The sequence below is a fragment of the Coregonus clupeaformis genome, unplaced genomic scaffold, assembly GCF_020615455.1.
Source record: "Coregonus clupeaformis isolate EN_2021a unplaced genomic scaffold, ASM2061545v1 scaf1029, whole genome shotgun sequence".
NCBI lineage: Eukaryota > Metazoa > Chordata > Actinopteri > Salmoniformes > Salmonidae > Coregonus > Coregonus clupeaformis.
Genome location: NW_025534483.1, coordinates 110,424 through 138,330, shown reverse-complemented (window position 1 = coordinate 138,330; position 27,907 = coordinate 110,424). Strand labels below are relative to the sequence as shown.

The following is a 27,907-nucleotide window of genomic DNA, read 5'->3' as shown; positions in this document are numbered from 1 at the left end:
CTATATTGTTATTTATTTTGCTCTTTTGCACCCCAGTATCTCTATTTGCACATAATCTCTTGCACATCTAGCATTCCAGTGTTAATACTATTGTAATTATTCTGCACTATAGCCTATGTATTGCCTTACCTCCATAACTTGCTACATTTGCACACACTGTATATATATTTTCTGTTGTATTTCTGACTTTATGTTTTTTTTACCCCATATGTAACTCTGTGTTGTTTTTATTGCACTACTTTGCTTTATCTTGGCCAGGTCGCAGTTGTAAATGAGAACCTGTTCTCAACTGGCTTACCTGGTTAAATAAAGGTGAAATAAATAAAAAAATAGCTGGCTGGTTAAGTTAGCACTAGCCTAGCTAGCTAACATCCCCGACCATGAGCTCACTAAGCTACTCTCCTCCTGCTAAAGAAGAGGAGGTCTGCTGGACGGAGAAAGAAGCTCTAGTGAAAGAGGAGGAGGAAGAGGAGGATGTTACAATACAAAAACAAGTAGAGGGTGAGACTGTTACCGTGAAAGAAGAAGAGAAAGATGTTACAGTGAAAGAAGAGGAATACGCGTTCAGAGTGAAAGAGGATGAGGATGTTACAGTGAAAGAAGAGGAAGACGCATTCAGAGTGAAAGAGGAGGAGGATGTTACAGTGAAAGAAGAGGAAGACGCGTTCAGAGTGAAAGAGGAGGAGGATGTTACAGTGAAAGAAGAGGAGGAAGAGATAGAGGAGGATGCCGTTTTTGGAGTGAAGAAGGAGGGAGAGATTACTGTCACGTTGAAAGATGAAGAGGAGGAGATAGGAGATCTGATTAACACCAGTAAGTACCGCCTTAAATGTGTTTTTCACTTTGGATATTTGGAGTTCGCTCGTCAATTCAATGGAGAGAGATGCTATGCTACTAGCATCATGTTATGAATTTGCAAAGCCATCTCCTATAGTGTTTTTTCTCAAAGTTGTCGGTATGTCACGTGTCCTACTTATCAGTACACTAAGAACAACTTAAGCATTACGAAACTTCTATTCGATCAAGTAAACATCACGTAGCACGTAAGCCATTCATTTTGTTGACCAACTTGGACCAGCTCTTTGACCTCCATACAAAAACTCCACCTGCTGGAAGGAGAGATATTCCCGTGAGTTGGTTCTCTCTCTTCCTCTAGGGCTACACTAGCTTGTGCTAGCTAGCTAGTAATCTCCTTCCCAGACACTTCCACGCAGTGTGGGACGAGGTTAGCCAACTAGCTACTTCCCTCGGCGTAAAGCAGTGCTCCGCAGGCCGGGGCTAAGGACACAGTGTACCGATGTTGTGAAACACAGACTTGCCGTTCAGGCTGTTGTGCTGCTTACAACTTGGAGGAAAACATTTGGCCACGTTAACTACCGCCGGCGACACCGTGATACAGCTGCCCAGTGGGAAGCACCTGAGGCCGGCATGCACCTCGAACACCGGTGATTTGGTATTTTATTAGGTGTAATGGTCGTTCGCACTGCTCGTCTTCCTGCTCCTGAAATCAGTAACGTGTTGGTGCTTTCAAGAGAACTCGGAACCTCATAGTTAAAGTGTATGGAAGTTTGTTGTGTAGAGCTTCCTATTGGTCGATTCCGATATTTTCCAAGTGGGGAAAACAAGGAAATGTTTCTATGAGTGTTCAAGTCGGAAATGTCAGAATGACCGATTCCTCAGTTGTCTTGAAAGCGGAAGGAACTAATTGGTAAGTCACTGTGACATCCAGATGGTGACCAACTCTCGCTCGACCATCAAAATAAACACAACTCTTGAGTCACGGGATGTTGGGAAGCAAGGTGGTTGTCTGAAATGAGCCTCCCGATAAAACCTTCCCAGTTTCCTCAAAGTTCGATAGAATAGTCAATTTAGTATCATTGTTTTTTGAGGGATTTTGTTGTTTTGTTTTATCTAAGTTTTTCGACAATGTCTGCGTTGATTTCAGCTTCAACACTCGTAGCACAATCGCTAGCGCAGCGGCTAACCGTCTACCTCTTGTTGCACTTATAATAATAATAATATGCCATTTAGCAGACGCTTTTATCCAAAGCGACTTACAGTCGTGCGTGCATACATTTTTTTTTTTTTGTGTATGGGTTGTCCCGGGGATCGAACCCACTACCTTGGCGTTACAAGCGCCGTGCGCTCCCAGCTGAGCTACAGAGGACCACACTTCAGCCAGTATGACTTTGAAAGGGCAGAACATAGAACCCAGCTTGTTGTCGGCCTTGCAATCATCCCTGCAGAAGGCCATGGAAGAAATGGGTAGAGTCAAGCACCATTCTTGAATCTCTTGAGTCTGATGTTTTCTCAGGTCAAGCGATCTCAGATGAATATGCAAGAAGATGTATCGGTCCTATTACAGAGGCAATATGAGGCAGAGGGTCAGAGATCAACGCTGGAGGACGACAACGACCGACTGATTTAAGGAAGTCGAGAAGAACGCCAAACCGTATGAGGATCTCCGCAGAAGCGTTCAAGATTCAGCTAACCGAGACAGGCTCCTCAATTTAAGACTTTTAGGGGTCTGGAGGATAGCAGGCCGCGGGAATGCGTGAGACGAATTATCTGGGAAGCTCTTGCGGTGGATCTGGACAAATCCGAGCTTCAACGGAGTCCACCGTTCCCTAGCAACAATACCACGGGAGAATCAGCCGCCTTAGACCGATCATCATCCGCTTTCTCAGGGATCTGGAGAGAGAGTACTGGCGGCTGCAGAAGGGAACGTATCGGGAGAAGAGAGAGGTGACTTGGAAGGACTAAAGCTTATGTTAGGGGCACAATAATAGCACACACCAGCAGAAAGAAAAGGGAGAAAGAGTTGGAAAAAAACTAAAGTCTCAAATTTAAAGAGTTGGCGAAAAATAGTTCTCCGAGGAAAAATCCCTATTGAAACAAGTCTGTGATCTGAAGTTTCAATGACGTGAGATCTGTAACAAAAAAGGCTGAATATGTTTCTGCTTTGATGAAAGTGGTGAAAAAAACAGGTCCATTATTGGCTGGACAATTGAAACAAAAAAGATGCCAGTTTTGTAATACCAGGTATCAAAAGTGGAAGTGTGGAGGTACTGACTGGTACCAAAGATATTAACAATGTGTTTTATGACTTTTATTGGACTCTTTATATAAGTCTGAATGTAACTTAGACCCAGTTAAATTGAATGCCTTTTTTCCCCAGGGGGTGTCCCCAGATCAAATAAAGGATTTGGATGCTCCTATACTAGAATCTGATATGAGAACAGCCATCACCTCAATGAAGTCTGGAAAGTCACCAGGAGTAATCAAATCAAATTTTATTTGCCACATGCGCCCGAATACAACAGGTGTGGACATTTCCGTGAAATGCTTACATACAGCCCTTAACCAACAACGCATTTATTTTTAAATAAAAAAGTAAAATAAAACAACAACAACAAAAAGTGTTGAGGGGGGAAAAAAGAGCAGAAGTAAAATAAAATAACAGTAGGGAGGCTATATACAGGGGGTACCGGTACAGAGTCAATGGGAAATAACAGTAGGGAGGCTATATACAGGGGGTACCGGTACAGAGTCAATGGGAAATAACAGTAGGGAGGCTATATACAGGGGGTACCGGTACAGAGTCAATGGGAAATAACAGTAGGGAGGCTATATACAGGGGGTACCGGTACAGGGTCAATGGGAAATAACAGTAGGGAGGCTATATACAGGGGGTACCGGTACAGAGTCAATGGGAAATAACAGTAGGGAGGCTATATACAGGGGGTACCGGTACAGAGTCAATGGGAAATAACAGTAGGGAGGCTATATACAGGGGGTACCGGTACAGGGTCAATGGGAAATAACAGTAGGGAGGCTATATACAGGGGGGTGTTAGATGGCTTCCTGGTTGACTGTTTATAAGAGGAATATTGGCGTTATTATAATAATATTATATGACATTTAGCAGACGCTTTTATCCAAAGCGACTTACACTCATGTGTGCATACATTTTTACGTATGGGTGGTCCCGGGGATCGAACCCACTACCCTGGCGTTACAAACGCCGTGCTCTACCAATTGAGCTACAGAGGACCACCAATGTCATGCAATAAAATGCAAATTAATTACTTAAAAATCATACAATGTGATTTTCTGGATTTTTGTTTTATATTCCGCCTCTCACAGTTGAAGTGTACCTATGATAAAAATTACAGACCTCTACATGCTTTGCAAGTAGGAAAACCTGAAAAATCGGCAGTGTATCAAATACTTGTTCTCAAACATATACTCATTAAAATACAAAAACACAGTCATGGGAAAATATATTGAGACCTAGGTGTCTTTTACACATGTATATACAGTGGGGAGAACAAGTATTTGATACACTGCCGATTTTGCAGGTTTTCCTACTTACAAAGCATGTAGAGGTCTGTAATTTTGATCATAGGTACACTTCAACTGTGAGAGACAGAATCTAAAACAAAAATCCATAAAATCACATTGTATGATTTGTAAGTAATTAATTTGCATTTTATTGCATGACATAAGTATTTGATACATCGGAAAAGCAGAACTTAATATTTGGTACAGAAACCTTTGTTTGCAATTACAGAGATCATACGTTTCCTGGTTGACCAGGTTTGCACACACTGCAGCAGGGATTTTGGCCCACTCCTCCATACAGACCTTCTCCAGATCCTTCAGGTTTCGGGGTTGTCGCTGGGCAATACGGACTTTCAGCTCCATCCAAAGATTTTCTATTAGGTTCAGGTCTGGAGACTGGCTAGGCCACTCCAGGACCTTGAGTTGCTTCTTACGGAGCCACTCCTTAGTTGCCCTGGCTGTGTGTTTCGGGTCGTTGTCATGCTGGAAGACCCAGCCACTGTCACGATCGTCTTCAAAAGGAGTAGACCAAAGCGCAGCGCGTTGCACGAACATGATGCTTTATTATATTAAAGCGTAACACGAAAACAACAAAACAAATGACGATACGTGAAGTCCACAGTGACAATGACTGACAAGGAACAAAAACCCACCACACCCACAGGAAAACATACAGATTAAATATGGCTCCCAATCAGAGATAACGAGCCGACAGCTGACACTCGTTACCTCCGATTGGGAGTCATTGACCAAACATAGAAATGAACCCAACAGAAATACAAACATAGAAATACACCCAAATAATGAACACACCCTGGCTCAATATACAGAGTCCCGGAGCCAGAGCGTGACAGCCACGACCCATCTTCAATGCTCTTACTGAGGGAAGGAGGTTGTTGGCCAAGATCTCGCAATACAATGCCCCATCCATCCTCCCCTCAATACGGTACAGTCGTCCTGTCCCCTTTGCAGAAAAGCATCCCCAAAGAATGATGTTTCCACCTCCATGCTTCACGGTTGGGATGGTGTTCTTGGGGTTATACTCATCCTTCTTCTTCCTCCAAACACGGCGAGTGGAGTTTAGACCAAAAAGCTCTACGTTTGTCTCATCAGACCACATGACCTTCTCCCATTCCTCCTCTGGATCATCCAGATGGTCATTGGCAAACTTCAGACGTGCCTGGACATGCGCTGGCTTGAGCAGGGGGACCTTGCGTGCGCTGCAGGATTTTAATCCATGACGGCGTAGTGTGTTACTAATGGTTTTCTTTGAGACTGTGGTCCCAGCTCTCTTCAGGTCATTGACCAGGTCCTGCCGTGTAGTTCTGGGCTGATCCCTCACCTTCCTCATGATCATTGATGCCCCACGAGGTGAGATCTTGCATGGAGCCCCAGACCGAAGGTGATTGACCGTCATCTTGAACTTCTTCCATTTTCTAATAATTGCACCAACAGTTGTTGCCTTCTCACCAAGCTGCTTGCCTATTGTCCTGTAGCCCATCCCAGCCTTGTGCAGGTCTACAATTTTATCCCTGATGTCTTTACACAGCTCTCTGGTCTTGGCCATTGTGGAGAGGTTGGAGTCTGTTTGATTGAGTGTGTGGACAGGTGTCTTTTATACAGGTAACGAGTTCAAACAGGTGCAGGTAATACAGGTAATGAGTGGAGAACAGGAGGGCTTCTTAAAGAAAAACTAACAAGTCTGTGAGAGCCGGAATTCTTACTGGTTGGTAGGTGATCAAATACTTATGTCATGCAATAAAATGCAAATTAATTACTTAAAAATCATACAATGTGATTTTCTGGATTTTTGTTTTAGATTCTGTCTCTCACAGTTGAAGTGTACCTATGATAAAAATAACAGACCTCTACATGCTTTGTAAGTAGGAAAACCTGCAAAATCGCCACTGTATATATATATTTTTTTATACTGGCCCCCCGTGGGAATCGAACCCACAACCCTGGCGTTGCAAACGCCATGCTCTATCAACTGAGCTACATCCCTTTATCTCATGAATGTTTTGGCTTTCAGTTACAAAAAGTCACTTTCTTACCACTTCTTCCATAGGCAAACATGTAAGGAAAGCTTTTTTTAAATCAAAAGGGATGCTGTCAAAAATGTATTGAATTCAAATGGATTTACCCAGTCTACAAAGCACTACAGCCACTCTGTGATGACAAGCTCTGCTCTTTTATTTAGGGATCTAGTCTAGGTTAAACATCATAGGAAGACAGTTTTATCATGTGGAGGTTTCATTCAAGTCTCTGTTTAACTAAATACTCTTTGTCTTTGGCAGGAGAGAGACCAGACTCTCACTCTGACAGCGGGGAAGAGCCCTTCAGCGGAACCAGACCCAGAGACGCCCAAACCAGCGAGACAACACCACTGCTTCCAATGTGAAAAGAGATTTTCCCGATCAGGGGACCTCAAAGCTCATGAGAGGACACACACAGGAGAAAAGCCTATCCAATGTTCCCAGTGTGGAAAGAGTTTTACCATGTTATATAACCTGAAAAGGCATGAGAGAATACACACAGGAGAAAAGCCTTATCAATGTTCCCAATGTGGAAACAGTTTTACTCAGATAGGGCACTTAAAAAAGCATGAGAGAATACACACAGGAGAAAAGCCTTACCACTGCTCCCAGTGTAAAAATAGATTTTCCCGAGTAGGGGACCTAAAAGCTCATGAGAGTACACACACAGGAGAAGAGCCTTTCCAATGTTCCCAGTGTAGAAAGAGTTTTACCGTGTTAGCTAACCTGAAAAGGCATGAGAGAATACACACAGGAGAAAAGCCTTACCAATGTTCCCAGTGTGGAAACAGTTTTACTCAGTTAAGGATCCTGAAGGAGCATGAGAGGACACACACAGGAGAAAAGCCTTTCCAATGTTCCCAGTGTGGAAAGAGTTTTACTCAGAGAGGGTATCTAAAAGTGCATGAGAGAAAACACACAGGAGAAAAGCCTTACCACTGCTCCCAGTGTAAAAAGAGATTTTCCCGAGTAGGGGACCTAAAAGCTCATGAGAGGACACACACAGGAGAAAAGCCTTTCCAATGTTCCCAGTGTGGAAAGAGTTTTACCGTGTTAGCTACCCTGAAAAGGCATGAGAGAATACACACAGGAGAAAAGCCTTACCAATGTTCCCAGTGTAGAAAGAGTTTTACCGTGTTAGCTACCCTAAAAGCTCATGAGAGGACACACACAGGAGAAAAGCCTTTCCAATGTTCCCAGTGTGGAAAGAGTTTTACCAAGTTAACTAACCTGAAAAGGCATGAGAGAATACACACAAGAGAAAAGCCATTCCAATGTTCCCAGTGTGGAAAGAGTTTTACCTGGTTAAGGAGCCTGAAGGAGCATAAGAGAATACACACGAAAAAAGCCCCACCACTGCTCTCTCTCTGTGTGGAAGGACAATTTCCCAGTCAGAGAACCTGAAATCACATGAGAGAATAGAGAGGCTGTGTTCTGACTTATGTTTTTAACTGCCAATTTGTGTTTTTGTTTATGCCACATGAAATCATTTTGTTTATATGAATTTTTACTCAAAAATGGGCATATTTTAGTTTTTTCACCTCGAGGCCTGATCATGTCTAAAATCAGATTAAATACTATAAAATGTGTATTTTGTTTTGGTTATGAACTTTAATGCATTGGTTACAGGTATAAACCCTCAGTTGTTCATTATATAATTTGGATATTGCTAAATGTAAATTATTATATAGATGAATGGAACTTTGCATTTCTTGATTCTAACCTTGAAACCTATAGACTTTGATTTTATATATAAGATTAGGCTTTTGCTAAATGAATTTGATTGAAATTGATTGGATATATGATTTGGATATTGCAAAATGAATTTGATCACATGATTTGGATATTGCAAAATGTAAATGATGAACTCGATTCATAGCATGTGCATTTCTTGATTCTAACATTGAAACCTTTTGAATTTACTTGTGTTTCATTTAGTTAATTTGTATAATAAAGTCCTCAAGCTAAAGGTGTATGAAAATGTGATGTTCTGATAACATTGATAAGTTGTTGACATGAAAAACATTCACTACCTCATGACTGTTTCCATCAGGATTATTCCACCATGTCAGAGAGAACTGGTGCTGATTGTAAAAAAGGATTTTATTAATGCAGCGTAATTTCATCTGAATAGAAATAAAATCACATGAGAGAATAGTGAGGCTGTGTTCTGACTTATGTTTCTGACTGAGAATTTAGTGTTTTTGTTCATGGCACATGAAATCATATTGTTTACGATTATACCTGTCTATATAAGGTCCCACAGTTGACAATGCATGTCAGAGCAAAAACCAAGCCATGAGGTCGAAGGAATTGTCCGTAGCGCTCCGAGACAGGATTGTGTCTGGGGAAGGGTACCAAAAAATTTCTGTAATATTGAAGGTTCCCAAGAACACAGTGGCCTCCATCATTCTTAAATGGAAGAAGTTTGGAACCACCTAGACTCTTCCTAGAGCTGGCCGCCCGGCCAAACTGAGCAATCGGGGGAGAAGGGCCTTGGTCAGGGAGGTGACCAAGAACCCGATGGCCACTGACAGAGTTCCACAGTTCCTCTGTTGGGATGGGAGAACCTTCCAGAAGGACAACAATCTCTGTAGCACTCTACAAATCAGGCCTTTACGGTAGAGTGGCCAGACGGAAGCCACTGCTCAGTAAAAGGCACATGACAGCCCGCTTGGAATATGCCAAAAGGTACCTAAAGGACTCTCAGACCATGAGAAACAAGATTCACTGGTCTGATGAAACCAAGATTGAACTCTTTGGCCTGAATGCCAAGCGTCACGGGTGGCGTAAACCTGGCATCCTCCCTACGGTGAAGCATGGTGGTGGCAGCATCATGCTGTGGGGATGTTTTTCAGCGGTAGGGACTTGTCAGGATCGAGGGAAAGATGAACGGAGCAAAGTACAGATGAAAACCTGCTCCAGAGCTCTCAGGACCTCAGACTGGGGTGAAGGTTCACCTTCCAATAGGACAACGACCCTAAGCACACAACCAAGACAACGCAGGAGTGGCTTCGGGACAAGTCTCTGAATAACCTTGAGTGGACCAGCCAGAGCCCGACTTGAACACGATCTAACATCTCTGTAGAGACCTGAAAATAGCTGTGCAGCGACGCTCCCCATCCAACCTGACAGAGCTTGAGAGGATCTGCAGAGAAGCTTGTCTCCTGAGTGGCGCAGTGGTCTAAGGCGCCGCATCGCAGTGCTAACTGTGCCACTAGAGATCCTGGTTCGAATCCAGGCTCTGTCGCAGCCGGCCGCGATCGGGAGACTCATGGGCGGCGCACAATTGGCCCAGCGTCGTCCAGGGTAGGGGAGGGAATGGCCGGCAGGGATGTAGCTCAGTTGATAGAGCATGGCGTTGGCAACGCCAGGGTTGTGGGTTCGATTCCCACGGGGGGCCAGTATAAAAAAATATATATATGTTTTCACTAACTGTAAGTCGCTCTGGATAAGAGCGTCTGCTAAATGACTAAAATGTAAATGTAAGAATGGGAGAAACTCCCCAAATACAGGTGTGCCAAGCTTGTAGCATCACACCCAAGAAGACTCGATGCTGTAATCGCTGCCAAAGGTGCTTCAACAAAGTACGTAGTAAAGGGTCTGAATACATATGTAAATGATATATTAACGTTTTTATTAATTAATTAATGTTAATATTAATATTTATGTAAATGTGATACTTCATTATTTCTTTATTTATATAAATTAGCAACAAAAACGTGTTTTTGCTTCGTCATTATGTGTATATTGATGAGGATTTTTATTTTATTTTAGTCTATTTTAGAACGAGGCTGTAACGTAACAAAATGTGGGAAAAGCCAATGGGTCTGAACACTTTCCGAACGCACTGTATTGTTACACCATGTAGGAGCAGTATAGACCTAGTCTGTTCATTATATACATCTATATGATGTATTGCTACACCATGTAGGAGCAGTATAGACCTAGTCTGTTCATTATATACATCTATATGATGTATTGTTACACCATGTAGGAGCAGTATAGACCTAGTCTGTTCATTATATACATCTATATGATGTATTGTTACACCATGTAGGAGCAGTATAGACCTAGTCTGTTCATTATATACATCTATATGATGTATTGTTACACCATGTAGGAGCAGTATAGATCTAGTCTGTTCATTATATACATCTACTTTATGTATTGTTACACTATGTTGGAGCAGCATGTTAGATAGTTACTTATTTAGATTTTGTTTGACTTAATGAAACTGCCTTAAATGCGGATGTGCTGTAGTATAATTTTTTTAATTTGAACTCGTTAAAAATCTGCACTAATCAATAAACACATCCCTGTCTTTGTACGTCTCAATATAATAGTATTATTTAATTATATACATTTAAAATAAACCTCAAGAGGAGGATGTTACAATACAAAAACAAGTAGAGGGGTGAAGCTGTTACCGTGAAAGAAGAAGAGAAAGATGTTACAGTGAAAGAAGAGGAAGACGCGTTCAGAGTGAAAGAGGAGGAGGATGTTACAGTGAAAGAAGAGGAGGAAGAGATAGAGGAGGATGTAGGTTTTGGAGTGAAGAAGGAGGGAGAGATTACTGTCACGTTGGAAGATGAAGAGGAGGAGATAGGAGATCTGATTAACACCAGTAAGTACCGCCTTAAATGTGTTTTTCACTTTGGATATTTGGAGTTCGCTGCGTCAATTCAATGGAGAGAGATGCTATGCTACTAGCATCATGTTATGAAGTTGCAAAGCCATCTCCTATAGTGTTTTTTCTCAAAGTTGTCGGTATGTCACGTGTCCTACTTATCAGTACACTCAGAACAACTTAAGCATCACGAAACTTCTATTCGATCAAGTAAACATCACGTAGCACGTAAGCCATTCATTTTGTTGACCAACCTGGACCAGCTCATTGACCTCCATACAAAAACTCCACCTGCTGGAAGGAGAGATATTCCCGTGAGTTGGTTCTCTCTCTTCCTCTAGGGCTACACTAGCTTGTGCTAGCTAGTTAGTAATCTCCTTCCCAGACACTTCCACGCAGTGTGGGACGAGGTTAGCCAGCTAGCTACATTCCCTCGGCGTAAAGCAGTGCTCGGCAGGCCGGGGCTAAGGACACAGTGTACGATGCAAAATCGGCAGTGTATCAAATACTTGTTCTCAAACATATACTCATTAAAATACAAAAACACAGTCATGGGAAGATATATTGAGACCTAGGTGTCTTTTACACATGTATATACAGTGGGGAGAACAAGTATTTGCTACACTGCCGATTTTGCAGGTTTTCCTACTTACAAAGCATGTAGAGGTCTGTAATTTTTATCATAGGTACACTTCAACTGTGAGAGACGGAATCTAAAACAAAAATCCAGAAAATCACATTGTATGATTTTTAAGTAATTCATTTGCATTTTATTGCATGACATAGGTATTTGATACATCAGAAAAGCAGAACTTAATATTTGGTACAGAAACCTTTGTTTGCAATTACCGAGATCATACGTTTCCTGTAGGTCTTGACCAGGTTTGCACACACTGCAGCAGGGATTTTGGCCCATTCCTCCATACAGACCTTCTCCAGATCCTTCAGGTTTCGGGGGCTGTCGCTGAGCAATACGGACTTTCAGCTCCCTCCAAAGATTTTCTATTGGGTTCAGGTCTGGAGACTGGCTAGGCCACTCCAGGACCTTGAGATGCTTCTTACGGAGCCACTCCTTAGTTGCCCTGGCTGTGTGTTTCGGGTCTTTGGACTGATCCATTGTGGAGGCCTGTCTGAGTGGACTGATCCATTTTGGAGGCCTGTCCGAGTGGACTGATCCATTGTGGAGGCCTGTCTGAGTGGACTGATCCATTGTGGAGGCCTGTCTGAGTGGACTGATCCTTTCTGGAGGCCTGTCTGAGTGGACTGATCCATTGTGTAGGCCTGTCTGAGGACTGATCCATTGTGTAGGCCTGTCTGAGTGGACTGATCCATTGTGGAGGTCGTGGGGATGGCACAGTCCATCACTCTAAGACATTGTATATGGTTAGAACAATGGTGCAAAACTAATAAAAATTATATTATTTCATAACAAATGCGCTTTCTCCCTCGTTGGATAGCAGTCGCTGTCCACGGTTCTGAAACAGTCTTCAGTGCGACGTTGAACAGGCGCCTTTCCCTTAGACCACGTTGCATGTGCATAATAGGGCATCCAATGGTGGAAAACCAACGTTTTGGAAATACATAACGGCATCTAACCAAAATATCATTGAACGTTATCTATATGCAGTTATCTTAGCCAGCCAGCTAACTTTAGCTATTTAGCCAACTAGCTATGTTATCTATATGCAGTTATCTTAGCCAGCCAGCTAACGTTTAGCTATTTAGCCAACTAGCTATGGTCTATATCAAATCATGTTATCTATATGCAGTTATCTTAGCCAGCCAGCTAACTTTAGCTATTTAGCCAACTAGCTATGTCCCCTTATCTATATGCAGTTATCTTAGCCAGCCAGCTAACGTTAGCTATTTAGCCAACTAGCTATGGTCTACGAGCTGGATCCCAACTTCCGGAGACCCAGTTAGAACCCAACTAACAAAACCCAACTGAAACATAACTGCAGATCAAAAGAGCAGAGACATACAGAATGATGGCAGGGGAAAATCCCCAACATCCAAAATAGACAGATTCCAGATGTCAGTCAGCTAGCGCGCTAGCAGTAAAGCCAAAATTGGGAAAAAGTTACAAAAACTCCCGTAGTCTACTTCCCAGAGAACATGCTGAGAAGTAGTGATGAGGGGGAAACGAAGCTTCCTGTAGCATCAACGCTTTCCAGCCAAATGTGTCAAAAATAGGTTCATTACTCAAGGCTTTGAGCAACACAGAATTTAGAACAGCCACATTTTTATAGATGACATCCCACACGCCCTACTGACTGTGCAGCGTCGCCTTTATGTCTTCTACTAAACCACTGGCCGTGTTGGAGAGCATCAAATCCATGCTGCATTGTGGGTAAATGTTGACTGATTTATAAATAATAATGAGTAGTTATTTATGATGCAAGGTGATTTGTAGATCAGTCAATCGGCAGTCGCCTGCATTTTGTCGGCTGCATTGTCGAACAAGCCTATTACTAAACCAATCAGGTGGTTGTTTGACGAAATGAAGCTTCAGACGTCATTGATCACGTGCTGCTGATAAAGTGATACAGGAATCGGCACACTGCTTTGAAGTATACTGCTTAGGGATTTCAACGCATTCCTTGTAGCTCCGGTATCAAACCTAAGATCCCTACTGAAAAGTTAACAAAACAAAAAGGAACAAGCAGGTCTGATTTTCTCTTTTCTTTTGAGCCCACCGCAAGAAGGTACCAGAGCCTATTGTGGTAACAGGTTCACACTAGATAACACAACCACACAGTGCATGAAAAACATGAGTAATAACGCAAAAACATAACTGTTTGTACTTAATAGGTAACCAGATCGTGACTACAACTAAGTTCCTAAGTCTTTAACCACACTGTGTTGTTACATTGGTGAGTAAAAACTCATGCTTCCTACCCTTTAACTTTTTGTCTGAAAATAAAATCTACATTTTACTCAACTTCGTTACCCACTCCAGTCAGCAGATGGCGATGTGGAACTTTAAGGCTATGCTGCTAGTGTGACGTATAATCTAGTGGACGGGACGCTTCTTTCAACAGCAGCAACAGTTAGTCAGACACCTCGGTAGCTTGCTAGACAAAATAGCCCAACCAATAAAGCTCTTTAGACGCTTTCGTGTATATTAGCCACTGTGTTTTAAACCCACTTCTGTCGTGTAGTTAGTTATCCCATTTAATTTCATATTTACGGTGTTGTTGTTATTGGTCAGCTAGCTGGCTGGTTAAGTTAGCACTAGCCTAGCTAGCTAACATCCCCGACCATGAGCTCACTAAGCTACTCTCCTCCTGCTAAAGAAGAGGAGGTCTGCTGGACGGAGAAAGAAGCTCTAGTGAAAGAGGAGGAGGAAGAGGAGGATGTTACAATACAAAAACAAGTAGAGGGTGAAGCTGTTACCGTGAAAGAAGAAGAGAAAGACGTTACAGTGAAAGAAGAGGAAGACGCGTTCAGAGTGAAAGAGGAGGAGGATGTTACAGTGAAAGAAGAGGAAGACGCGTTCAGAGTGAAAGAGGAGGAGGAGGAGGAGGAGATGACTGTCACATCGAAAAAGGAGGAGGAAGAAGAGGAGGAAACTGGATATCTGGTTCCGGTTTCCCAAAGGCATCTTAAGGCATCCAATGGTTCTAATGATGAACTAAGCAGTAAGATGCTTTTGAGAAACCGGGCCCTGATTAACACTAGTAAGTACTGTCTTAAAAACAGAGGCACAAACTCTGCAGTTGTTGAACTGATGTGTGGTGTTAAAGGTGAAATCTGTAGTTACTACATCCATATTTTGGACTTTTATATTATTTAAAAATATCCATTGATTCTTGAATAATATAACACATGCCTCATGAGCTTAGTTCAACTGTCGTACCCCATCAGATCCCAAAATAAGCTTTTTCTACTCCAATGTTTAGAAACAATGTAAATGTAAACCAACACTGTATCGCCTCAACATGGTTAAAACTATAATATTGATGTCATGGATGGTCAGTCCTTGCATCCATAGGATCTGTCTATGATTTTGAGAGTAGTTACATTTCTCCAGTCCCATCCTCATCTTATTACCAAAACAGTGGTGGAATGACAGCTTTGTTATTGTTTGAACTGCAGATTGGTTGATTGATTGATGTATGGCTTTTTTAAAGGGGCAACCTAGGTTTTAAACAGCAGCAAAATTGGGGGCTGGAGAAATGTAACCACTCTCAAATTCATAGAGAAAGTTATTGTAGCAACCTTAACCCAAAACCTAGCGACCTCATCAAGAAGTTCAGACATCTTGGTATAACAGTTATAAGGTGTTGGCTTGACAGTCTCTGGACCCAGGTTTGAGTCCAGCTCAGGGCTACCCCGGAATTCACTACACTATGAATACAAGGACCTGGCCATCCATGAGGTCAAAATCATAGTTTTAACCTGTTTTTGAAGATATACAGTGTTTGTTTACAACCAGTGGCATTATACAGTGGGGGAAAAAGTATTTAGTCAGCCACCAATTGTGCAAAGTTCTCCCACTTAAAAGGATAGAGAGGCCTGTAATTTTCATCATAGGTACACGTCAACTATGACGGACAAAATGAGAGAAAAAATCCAGAAAATCACATTGTAGGATTTTTTAGGCAATTGATTTGCAAATTATGGTGGAAAATAAGTATTTGGTCAATAACAAAGTTTCTCAATACTTTGTTGATATACCCTTTGTTAGCAATGACACAGATCAAACGTTTTCTGTAAGTCTTCACAAGGTTTTCACACACTGTTGCTGGTATTTTGGCCCATTCCTCCATGCAGATCTCCTCTCAGAGCAGTGATGTTTTGGGGCTGTTGCTGGGCAACACGGACTTTCAACTCCCTCCAAAGATTTTCTATGGGATTGAGATCTGGAGACTGGCTAGGCCACTCCAGGACCTTGAAATGCTTCTTACGAAGCCACTCCTTCGATTGCCCGGCGGTGTGTTTGGGATCATTGTCATGCTGAAAGACCCAGCCACGTTTCATCTTCAATGCCCTTGCTGATGGAAGGAGGTTTTCACTCAAAATCTCACGATACACGGCCCCATTCATTCTTTCCTTTACACGGATCAGTCGGTCCTGGTCCTTTGCAGACAAACAGCCCCAAAGCATGATGTTTCCACCCCATGCTTCACAGTAGGTATGGTGTTCTTTGGATGCAACTCAGCATTCTTTGTCCTCCAAAAACGACGAGTTGAGTTTTTACCAAAAAGTTATATTTTGGTTTCATCTGACCATATGACATTCTCCCAATCCTCTTCTGGATCATCCAAATGCACTCTAAGCAAACTTCAGACGGGCCTGGACATGTACTGGCTTAAGCAGGGGGGACACATCTGGCACTGCAGGATTTGAGTCCCCCTGGCGGCGTAGTGTGTTACTGATGGTAGGCTTTGTTACTTTGGTCCCAGCTCTCTGCAGGTCATTCACTAGGTCCCCCACCGTGTGGTTCTGGGATTTTTGCTCACCATTCTTGTGATCATTTTGACCCCACGGGGTGAGATCTTGCGTGGAGCCCCAGATCGAGGGAGATTATCAGTGGTCTTGTATGTCTTCCATTTCCTAATAATTGCTCCCACAGTTGATTTCTTCCAAACCAAGCTGCTTAGCTATTGCAGATTCAGTCTTCCCAGCCTGGTGCAGGTCTACAATTGTGTTTCTGGTGTCCTTTGACAGCTCTTTGGTCTTGGCCATAGTGGAGTTTGGAGTGTGACTGTTTGAGGTTGTGGACAGGTGTCTTTTATACTGATAACAAGTTCAAACAGGTGCCATTAATACAGGTAACGAGTGGAGGACAGAGGAGCCTCTTAAAGAAGAAGTTACAGGTCTGTGAGAGCCAGAAATCTTGCTTGTTTGTAGGTGACCAAATACTTATTTTCCACCATAATTTGCAAATAAATTCATAAAAAATCCTACAATGTGATTTTCTGGAATTTTTTTCCTCAATTAGTCTGTCATAGTTGGCGTGTACCTATGATGAAAAGTACAGGCCTTTCTCATCTTTTTTAAGTGGGAGAACTTTGCACAATTGGTGGCTGACTAGATACTTTTTTCCCCCACTGTACAAGCTTATGTTTTGGTTTTTGATGGGGAAATACATTTGAGGCATTTATAAGTTATATTCTTCAAGAATCAATGGCTATAGTATATGGGTCTTTCTATAACTGCCAGTGAGGATTTCCTTGCATTTATGGCAGTGTGGTTCCCTTAAGGGTCAGTCAACTTTGGTACAACATACTATGGGGAGTCACACTCTGCGACTTAGAGGCTATATACAGGGGTACCGGTACCGAGGTAATGTGCCGGGGTACAGGTTAGTCCAGGTAATAATGAGGCTATATACAGGGGGTACCGGTACCGAGGTAATGTGCGGGGGTACAGGTTAGTCCAGGTAATAATGAGGCTATATACAGGGGGTACCGGTACCGAGGTAATGTGCTGGGGTACAGGTTAGTCCAGGTAATAATGAGGCTATATACAGGGGGTACCGGTACCGAGGTAATGTGTGGGGGGTACAGGTTAGTCCAGGTAATAATGAGGCTATATACAGGGGGTACCGGTACCGAGGTAATGTGTGGGGGTACAGGTTAGTCCAGGTAATAATGAGGCTATATACAGGGGGTACAGTGCAGAGGTAATGTGCTGGGGTACAGGTTAGTCCAGGTTATAAAGAGGCTATATACAGGGGTACCGCAGTGCCCAGGTAATGTGCCGGAGTACAGGTTGGTCCAGGTAATAATGAGGCTATATACAGGGGGTACCGGTACCGAGGTAATGTGCTGGGTTACAGGTTAGTTCAGGTAATAATGAGGCTATATACAGGGGTACGGGTACAGAGTCAATGGGCTGGGGTACAGGTTAGTCCAGGTAATAATGAGGCTATATACAGGGGGTACCGGTACAGAGTCAATGGGCTGGGGTACAGGTTAGTCCAGGTTATAATGAGGCTATATACAGGGGGTACCGGTACCGAGGTAATGTGCTGGGGTACAGGTTAGTTCAGGTAATAATGAGGCTATATACAGGGGGTACCGGTACAGAGTCAATGGGCTGGGGTACAGGTTAGTCCAGGTAATAATGAGGCTATATACAGGGGGTACCGGTACAGAGGTAATGTGCTGGGGTACAGGTTAGTTCAGGTAATAACGAGGCTATATACAGGGGGTACCGGTACAGAGTCAATGGGCTGGGGTACAGGTTAGTCCAGGTAATAATGAGGCTATATACAGGGGGTACCGGTACCGAGGTAATGGGCTGGGGTACAGGTTAGTCCAGGTAATAATGAGGCTATATACAGGGGGTACCGGTACCGAGTCAATGTGCTGGGTTAGTTCAGGTAATTTGTACATGTAGGGGTAAAGTGACTGTGCTTAGATGATAAACAGCGAGTAGCAGCAGTGTAAAAACAAAGGAGGGATGGGATTAATTGTTCAGCAGTCTTATGGCTTGGGGGTAGAAGCTGTTAAGGAGCCTTTTGGTCCTAGACTTGGCGCTCCGGTACCGCTTGCTGTGCGGTAGCAGAGAGAACAGTCTATGACTTGGGTGACTGGAGTCTTTGACGATTTTCCTCTGACATGCCTAGTATCTAGGTCCTGGATGGCAGGAAGCTTGACCCCAGTGATGTAAAAAACAAACAAAATATAACTATTGTAAAATAGATTGTGTCCGTAAAATGTATATAGTATGTATAAGTTGGAAGTAGAAGCCTAAGTGTTGTTGTTCATTACTTTGCTGCAATTAGGGGAGAGGTGGTAGGGTTAGTGGAAAATAATACATTTACATTTTAGTTATTTAGCAGACGCTCTTATCCAGAGCGACTTACAGGAGCAATTAGGGTTAAGTGCCTTGCTTAAGGGCACATCGACAGATTTTTCACCTAGTCGGCTCGGGGATTAGAACCAGCGACCTTTCGGTTACTGGCACACCGCTCTTAACCACTAAGCTACCTGCCGCCATAATAAAGGAAAATATATTTTTAAAAGATATATATATATATATATATTTTACATTTACATTTGAGTCATTTAGCAGACGCTCTTATCCAGAGCAACTTACAGTTAGTGTACACTATGTACACTACCAGTCAATAGTTTGGACACACCTACTCATTCAAGGGTTGTTCTTTATTTTTTTACTATTTTCTACATTGTAGAATAATAGTGAAGACATCAAAACTATGAAATAACACATATGGAATCATGTAGTAACCAAAAAAGTGTTAAACAAATCCAAATATATTTTTTATTTGAGATTCTGTAAAGTAGCCACCCTTTGCCTTGATGGCAGCTTTGCACTCTTGGCATTCTCTCAACCAGCTTCCTGAGGTAGTCACCTGGAATGCATTTCAATTAACAGGTGTGCCTTAAGTTAATTTGTGGAATTAATTTCCTTCTTAATACATTTGAGCCAATCAGTTGTGTTGTGACAAGGTAGGGTTGGTATACAGAAGATAGCCCTATTTGGTGAAAGACCAAGTCCATATTATGGCAAGAACAGCTCAAATAAGCAAAGAGAAACGACAGTCCATCATTACTTTAAGACATGAAGGTCAGACAATACGGAACATTTCAAGAACATTGAAAGTTTCTTCAAGTGCAGTCGCAAAAACCATCAAGCGCCATGATGAAACTGGCTCTCATGAGGACCGCCACAGGAATGGAAGACCCAGAGTTAGCTCTGCTGCAGAGGATAAGTTCATTAGAGTTACCAGCCTCAGAAATTGCAGCCCAAATAAAGACTTCACAGATTTCAAGTCACAGACGTATCTCAACATCAACTGTTCAGAGGGGACTGGGTAAATCAGGCCTTCATGGTTGAATTGCTGCAAAGAAACAACTACTAAAGGACACCATTAAGAAGAAGAGATCTGCTTGGGCCAAGAAACACGAGCAATGGACATTAGACCGGTGGAAATTGAGATTTTTGGTTCCAACCGCCGTGTCTTTGTGCGACGCGATGTGGGTGAACGGATGATCTCCGCGTGTGTAGTTCCCACCGTGAAGCATGGAGGAGGAGGTGTGATGATGTGGGGGTGCTTTGATGGTGACACTGTCTGTGATTTATTTAGAATTCAAGGCACACTTAACCAGCATAGCTACCACAGCATTCTGCAGTGATACGCCATCCCATCTGGTTTGGGCTTAGTGGGACTATCATTTGTTTTTCAACAGGACAATGACCCAACACACCTCCAGGCTGTGTAAGGGCTATTTTACCAAGGAGAGTGATGGAGTGCTGCATCAGATGACCTGGCCTCCACAATCCCCCGACCTCAACCCAATTGAGATGGTTTGGGATGAGTCGGACCGCAGAGTGAAGGAAAAGCAGCCAACAAGTGCTCAGCATATGTGGGAACTCCTTCAAGACTGTTGGAAAAGCAATCCAGATGAAGCTGCTTGAGAGAATGCCAAGAGTGTGCAAAGCTGTCATCAAGGCAAAGGGTGGCTATTTGAAGAATCTCAAATATAAAATATATTTTGATTAGTTTAACACTATTTTGGTTACTACATGATTCCATATGTGTTATTTCATAGTTTTGATGTCTTCACTATTGTCCTACAATGTAGAAAATAGTAAAAATAAAGAACAACCCTTGAATGAGTAGTTGTGTCCAAACTTTTGACTGGTACTGTATGTTATTGTTAGGTGAAGTTATGGGCCAGTTTGGCATACACTTAGTGTGCAAAGGTAGCCAAAGAGCATTTTACGACACAGAGCTTAATGTGAGTTTCCTTGAGTAGCACTCCCGATCTTGCTCTGATAATGTGTGGTAATATTCAGAATACATTGTGAAAAACTAAAATCTTTGCTCACCATTTTTGCTCCATGCAGATATACTACATCCATAACTAGAGGTTATTAGCATGGAGGAGTTCAGATATACTACATCCATAACTAGAGGTTATTAGCATGGAGGAGTTCAGATATACTACATCCATAACTAGAGGTTATTAGCATGGAGGAGTATATACTAGTCCTGAGTGGCGCAGTGGTCTAAGGCACTGCATCGCAGTGCTAACTGTGCCACTAGAGATCCTGGTTCGAATCCAGGCTCTGTCGCCGCCGGCCGCGACCGGGAGACTCATGGGCGGCGCACAATTGGCCCAGCGTCGTCCAGGGTAGGGGAGGGAATGGCCGGCAGGGATGTAGCTCAGTTGATAGAGCATGGCGTTTGCAACGCCAGGGTTGTGGGTTTGATTCCCACGGGGGGCCAGTATAAAAAAAAATATATGTATTCACTAACTGTAAGTCGCTCTGGATAAGAGCGTCTGCTAAATGATAAACTGTAACTGTAACTGTACTACATCCATAACTAGAGGTTATTAGCATGGAGGAGTTCAGATATACTACATCCATAACTAGAGGTTATTAGCATGGAGGAGTTCAGATATACTACATCCATAACTAGAGGTTATTAGCATGGAGGAGTTCAGATATACTACATCCATAACTAGAGGTTATTAGCATGGAGGAGTTCAGATATACTACATCCATAACTAGAGGTTATTAGCATGGAGGAGTTCAGATATACTACATCCATAACTAGAGGTTATTAGCATGGAGGAGTACAGATATACTACATCCATAACTAGAGGTTATTAGCATGGAGGAGTTCAGATATACTACATCCATATCTAGCGGTTATTAGCATGGAGGAGTTTCTGCAGCCAAATTGTGTTGCATAGCAACAAACAGCAAACACAGAAAGGGTCCTATATTGGAGAGTAAAAGTCGTCTGGCACTCTGCTTAGGATTTCAACAACTTTAATAACTTATTTCGAGCCTAGAATCATCGATGTTACTACTAATCTGAAAACAAGACAAAATATGACTTGTTGCTCACTTGACTGTCTTAAGACAATTGTCAAATAATTAAAGATGTCAGTTGTTGTACAATTTCATGGGTACGCTCTGGGTATCACCTTTTACCTCAAATAAACAGTGTATTTCTGCTGTTGTGGTTCTTTAACCATCTGTCTGACTTTGTCGTTCACACAGGAGACAGACGTGGCTATTGTGGATCCTCTGGGGAGCCTCAACAACATGATGCTGACAAGGCAGAAAGGTCTCTCTCCAGATCAGAACACCTTAAAAAAAAACATCTGAGACCCACTGGGAAGAAATCTCACTCCTGCTCTGACTGTGGGAAACGTTGCAAGTCTTCATCAGAACTTAAAATACACCAGCGAGTACACACAGGAAAGAAATCTTATAGCTGTGATCAATGTGGGAAGAGTTTTACTCGGTCAAGCTCCCTGATAGTGCACCAGAGAACACACACAGGAGAGAAACCTTATAGCTGTGATCAATGTGGGAGGAGTTTTACTCTGTCAAGCTCCCTGATAGTACATCTGAGAACACACACAGGAGAGAAACCTTATAGCTGTGATCAATGTGGGAAGAGTTTTACTAATTCAAGCGCGCTGAATGTACATCTGAGAACACACACAGGAGAGAAACCTTATAGCTGTGATCAATGTGGGAAGAGTTTTACTAATTCAAGCGCGCTGAAAGTACATCTGAGAACACACACAGGAGAGAAATCTTACGACTGCTCTGACTGTGGAAAGACTTTAGTTAGTTTAAGAGGTTTAAAATCACACCAGAGAACACACACAGGAGAGAAATCACCATATAGCTGTACTCAATGTGGGAAGAGTTTTACTCGGTCAAACTCCCTGATAGTGCACCAGAGAACACACACAGGAGAGAAAGCTTATAGCTGTACTCAATGTGGGAAGAGTTTTGTTGCATCTTGCCATCTGAAGATACACCAGAGAACACACACAGGAGAGAAACCGTATAGCTGTACTCAATGTGGGAAGAGTTTTATGCAGTCAAGTGGCCTTATAGTACATCTGAGAACTCACACAGGAGAGAAGACATATAGCTGTGATCATGTGACAAGAGATACTTTGATAAAATATCTCTGATCAAACATCAGAAAATACATACATGAAGGAGTTGTTTCATGATATCAATGAAATAATGTCACAATGTACATTGTTTTAACATTGTAGTAGGAGTATTTTAATTAATATCACAATGTATAACCCTAAACGTTTCCCCCTGTTCAATTTATTTCAGCATGATATGGATATTAGCCTCTGGGAAAAATCCAGGCTCTGAATTGAAAGAGTATTTATGTGATTTAACAAAAAGTGAAAGAAAAAAAAAGTTGTGTTACACTTACCTTGTTGGCAACCCACTTGAATCAAAATGTAGCTAGCTGTTTTCTACAAATTGTCCTCTGACCAGTGAGGTAAAAGATATCTCCCATTTTCATGTGTTTTTTTAGTTGTGTTAGTTTCAACAGCAGGTACAACCTGATCTCCCCCATAATCGATATCAGTGACTTATTGTTGGTGCTTGTGCAGTTTATAAGGTGCTTGTTTTAATATGATTATTGTGGCACATTTGTGTAGATAGTACAGTTTAGGTTTCGGTTTTCAATATATCACAAACTGTTTTTGCATATTGGTTATTGATTTGGACATGTTAAAACTGTGTTTTGACATTGAGGTTTCCCACGTAGCAAAATGTCTATGAAAAGACATTGAAAAGAAGACTGTGCCTGATGTCCAATATAAACTCAGCAAAAAAAGAAACGTCCCTTTTTCAGGACCCTGTCTTTCAAAGATCATTTGTAAAAATCCAAAATAACTTCACAGATCTTCATTGTAAAGGGTTTAAACACTGTTTCCCATGCTTGTTCAATGAACCATAAATAATTAATGAACATGCACCTGTGGAACGGTCGTTAAGACTTACAGATGGTAGGCAATTAAGGTCACAGTTATGAAAACTTAGGACACAAAAGAGGCCTTTCTATTGACTCTGGAAAACACCAAAAGAAATATGCCTGATTTCCTGCAAGACAGGAATGTCAGTGTTCTGTCATGGCCAGTGAAGAACCCGGATCTCAATCCCATTGAGCACGTCTGGGACCTGTTGGATCGGAGGGTGAGGGCTAGGGCAATTCCCCCCAGAAATGTCTGGGAACTTGTATGTGCCTTGGTGGAAGAGTCGGGTAACATCTCACAGCAAGAACTGGCAAATCTGGTGCAGTCCATGAGGAGGAGATGCACTGCAGTACTTAATGCAGCTGGTGGCCACACCAGATACTGACTGTTACTTTTGATTTTGACCCCCCCAGGGACACATTATTTGTGTGTGGAACTTGTTCAGTTTATGTCTCAGTTGTTGAATCTTGTTATGTTCATACAAATATTTACACATGTTAAGTTTGCTGAAAATAAACGCAGTTGACAGTGAGAGGACTTTTTTTTGTTGCTGAGTTTACATTCGGTTTTAGTTGAAAATATGTATTTTCAGGTCGTTTTTTCAACGACTTGACAACAACTTAATGTCAACGTACTTGCAGCCTATAAACATGGACGCAGTATAATAAATTGGTCTATAATCAGTTGTATTAACAATCTTACATCACTCCAGTATTTCTTTACAACATTCAAGTGCTACTTGTCTTTATTCCACTACTGAAGAAGCATGACTCAAATCACCTACTCATATCTCAAACATCCAGCCTGACAAAATATACATTTTTAATTATTCAATGCCTCACCATTAAGTGAATTATTGCCAATACATATTAACAAAGGGGTGATCATTCTGTTTTGATATTTCATATTTACAATTCATGCAACATTTAGTAATCATAATTTATGCAACCAACTGACCATTTTGGGGTACAATTATATTGACATTGTTGCACTGCTTGTAGAATATCAGGGTTCATTCTCAGATGTGCCAACCCAAATGTACTAGAGTATGACATTGGGGACTCGGCCCCGATCCAACAACATGCCTATCGAGTGAACCCTGAAAAGAGAGAGAAGCTCCGCAGTGAGGTGGAAAGTTACTACGGATATTGCAGGAGTTTCCTCTTGAAATTAGACATGTCCGTGGTAAGGACAACTTGGTTGCTGATTGTCTCAAGGGTGGGCAGTCAAAACGATTTGTGTTTTGCATTTAGCCAGTGCGTTGTCATGGATCACAATTTATTTTGACTGCACGTTTTTCTGTATTGGAGATGAGTTTTGTTTGGGCTCGTTCCAAGGGGACGAGAGTTCTAGAAGCTAATGAGTTTTAGGAAGACCAGAGTTCTAGAAGCCAGTGAGTTTTAGAAGCTAGTGAGTTTTAGGAAGACCAGAGTTCTAGAAGCTAGTGAGTTTTAGGAAGACCAGAGTTCTAGAAGCTAGTGAGTTTTAGGAAGACCAGAGTTTTAGAAGCTAGTGAGTTTTAGAAGCTAGTGAGTTTTAGGAAGACCAGAGTTCTAGAAGCTAGTGGGTTTTAGGAAGACCAGAGTTCTAGAAGCCAGTGAGTTTTAGGAAGACCAGAGTTCTAGAAGCTAGTCAGTTTTAGGAAGACCAGAGTTCTAGAAGCTAGTGGGTTTTAGGAAGACCAGAGTTCTAGAAGCTAGTGAGTTTTAGGAAGACCAGAGGTCTAGAAGCTAGTGAGTTTTAGGACGACCAGAGTTCTAGAAGCTAGTGAGTTTTAGGACGACCAGAGTTCTAGAAGCTAGTGAGTTTTAGGACGACCAGTGTTCTAGAAGCTAGTGAGTTTTAGGACTACCAGAGTTCTAGAAGCTAGTGAGTTTTAGGACGACCAGAGTTCTAGAAGCTAGTGAGTTTTAGGAAGACCAGAGTTCTAGAAGCTAGTGAGTTTTCGGAAGACCAGAGTTCTAGAAGCTAGTGAGTTTTAGGAAGACCAGAGTTCTAGAAGCTAGTGAGTTTTAGGAAGACTGGATATCTGGTTCCGGTTTCCCAAAGGCATCTTAAGGCATCCAATGGTTCTAATGATGAACTTAGCAGTAAGATGGTTTTGAGAAACCGGGCCCTGATTAACACTAGTAAGTACTGTCTTAAAAACAGAGGCACAAACTCTGCAGTTGTTGAACTGATGTGTGGTGTTAAAGGTGAAATCTGCAGTTGCTACATCCATATTTGGACTTTTAAATTATTTATATATATCCATTGATTCTTGAAGAATATAACACATGCCTAATGAGCTTAGTTCAACTGTCGTACCCCATCAGATCCCAAAATAAGCTTTTTTTACTCCAATGTTTAGAAACAATGTAAATGTAAACCAACACTGTATCGCCTCAACATGGTTAAAACTATAATGGTGATGTCATTGATGGTCAGTCCTTGCATCCATTGATCCAAGATGGCATAGCAGTGTGGTCGTGTTTTCTGTAGTCCTCATGTAAATAGCCTGTCTTTTATTTTATTTTTTGTCTTTTTCGTATATATTTCTCAATCTCACTTTCCATCCTTTAACTAAATATACCTTCCTGCAACCCGCCTCACCCAATGTGGAACGGATTCTATTATTTCTTCATACATTTTTATCCAGAACCTCTGGCTGAAACTAGCCAGCTAGCCAGCTATCTAGCTACTTGCTATTAGCCACTGTTAGCGGTCTTCACCATTGTCCGTTGCCGTGGCCTGCACTACCTACCAACCAGCTCTAGCCTGGACAATAATCGCCAGTCTGCACAGCATGCTATCGACCCAGAGCATATCGGATATTCTGCCGGAATCACTGAATCACTGGACCTTAACACCGGATCATCGCAACTCAGCTAGCTGCAACCGAATGGCTGTTGTCATGGTTGGCTAATCACCACTGTCCTGAAGCTAACCCCAGTTAGCCTTGAGCTAGCCTCTAGCCTCAGGCCCATCTCCCCGGCTATCTACCTCTCTGTCAACCGGACGGGACCTCCTAGTGTCGACACGAAGCCCCGCCGATCCATCACGACTGGTCTGCCTGACGTAATCGTCTGATGTGGTTTCAACAGGCTTCCCGTTGCGACGACCACCAAGATCCATCTGCTAGCCCCCCCGGGCCCGCTAGCACACGCAATCAACAGCAGTGCCTCCAACTCGCCTGTAGCGTAGCACCAATTGACCACTGAACTGCTCCCGGACTCACCTATTGCTGTTCACTGGACCTTATGATAACTCAGCTACACAGCTGATGCCTGCTGGACTGTTCCTTTATACGGTACCCCATCCTGTTGTGGGAAATGATTCTCTTATATTGTAGATGTGCTGTTCGCTTAATAAGAAAAGCATTAATGATTAAACATAAAAGGTTTGTGCTGTACTGATATAGACTGTTTAACATAACAAGCTGTGATTCATGTGAGGAGCCGTTAGGGAGTAGGGGGAGATAAGGACTTGACACTGCCTCTTTGTTAAACCGCGCTCAAGGACGTGTACTGCAAAAGTGCCAACTCTCTGGACAAGTTGCAAAACAACTTACACCTGGCAACAGTGAAGCGCCAAGGGGCTGGGACCAGCCTGTGCGCCAAAGGATAGGCTGAGTAAGTCTAAACCACGCTCAGTCTCTACTCTGATAGGCCCAGCAGGGAGCGGGAACTATCACTGTCAGAGTATTTTAGGGAAGAACTTAGAACAATGGCTTAGCTCTCTGACTGCCCTGCGTGGTATTTCAGTGGACCCCTATATATGAACATCATATTTACCATTGAAGTGTTTTGCATTAATTAAAATACTAGTCTATTTTAGAATACCAGATTTGAATTGACGCAACTATCATGAGGTAGTCACCTGAAAAGTTAATTTAAATAGTTAACTATACTTATTGCTGTACACTGGACCTGATGATCACTCCGCTACACAGCTGATGCCTGCTGGACTGTTCCTTTATATGGTGCCCCACCCTGTCCTATTTATTCTGTTTAGCCTCGGCCCAATCTTTTGTCGCCATTACCAGCTGTTGTCTTACCTCTCTCGAATAACACCTGTGACTGCTTTATGCCTATCTCCCATGTCAATATGCCTCACCTATTGCTGTTTCGATTAGTTCTAACTGTACTTTTTCAATGTAGAGCCCCCAGTCCCGCTCA

At 42.4% G+C, this 27,907-nt stretch overlaps 1 protein-coding gene across 1 annotated transcript; it reads left to right on the top strand.

Moving 5' to 3' along the window:
- Positions 1 to 2,183: 2,183 nt before the first annotated feature.
- Positions 2,184 to 7,847, top strand: LOC121561482 (gastrula zinc finger protein XlCGF52.1-like). The gene is made up of 2 exons (XM_045217363.1): positions 2,184 to 2,265; positions 6,670 to 7,847. The coding sequence occupies exons 1-2, from the start codon at positions 2,184 to 2,186 to the stop codon at positions 7,782 to 7,784; spliced, it is 1,197 nt and encodes a 398-aa protein (XP_045073298.1). The 3' UTR covers positions 7,785 to 7,847.
- The last annotated feature ends 20,060 nt before the right edge of the window (positions 7,848 to 27,907 follow it).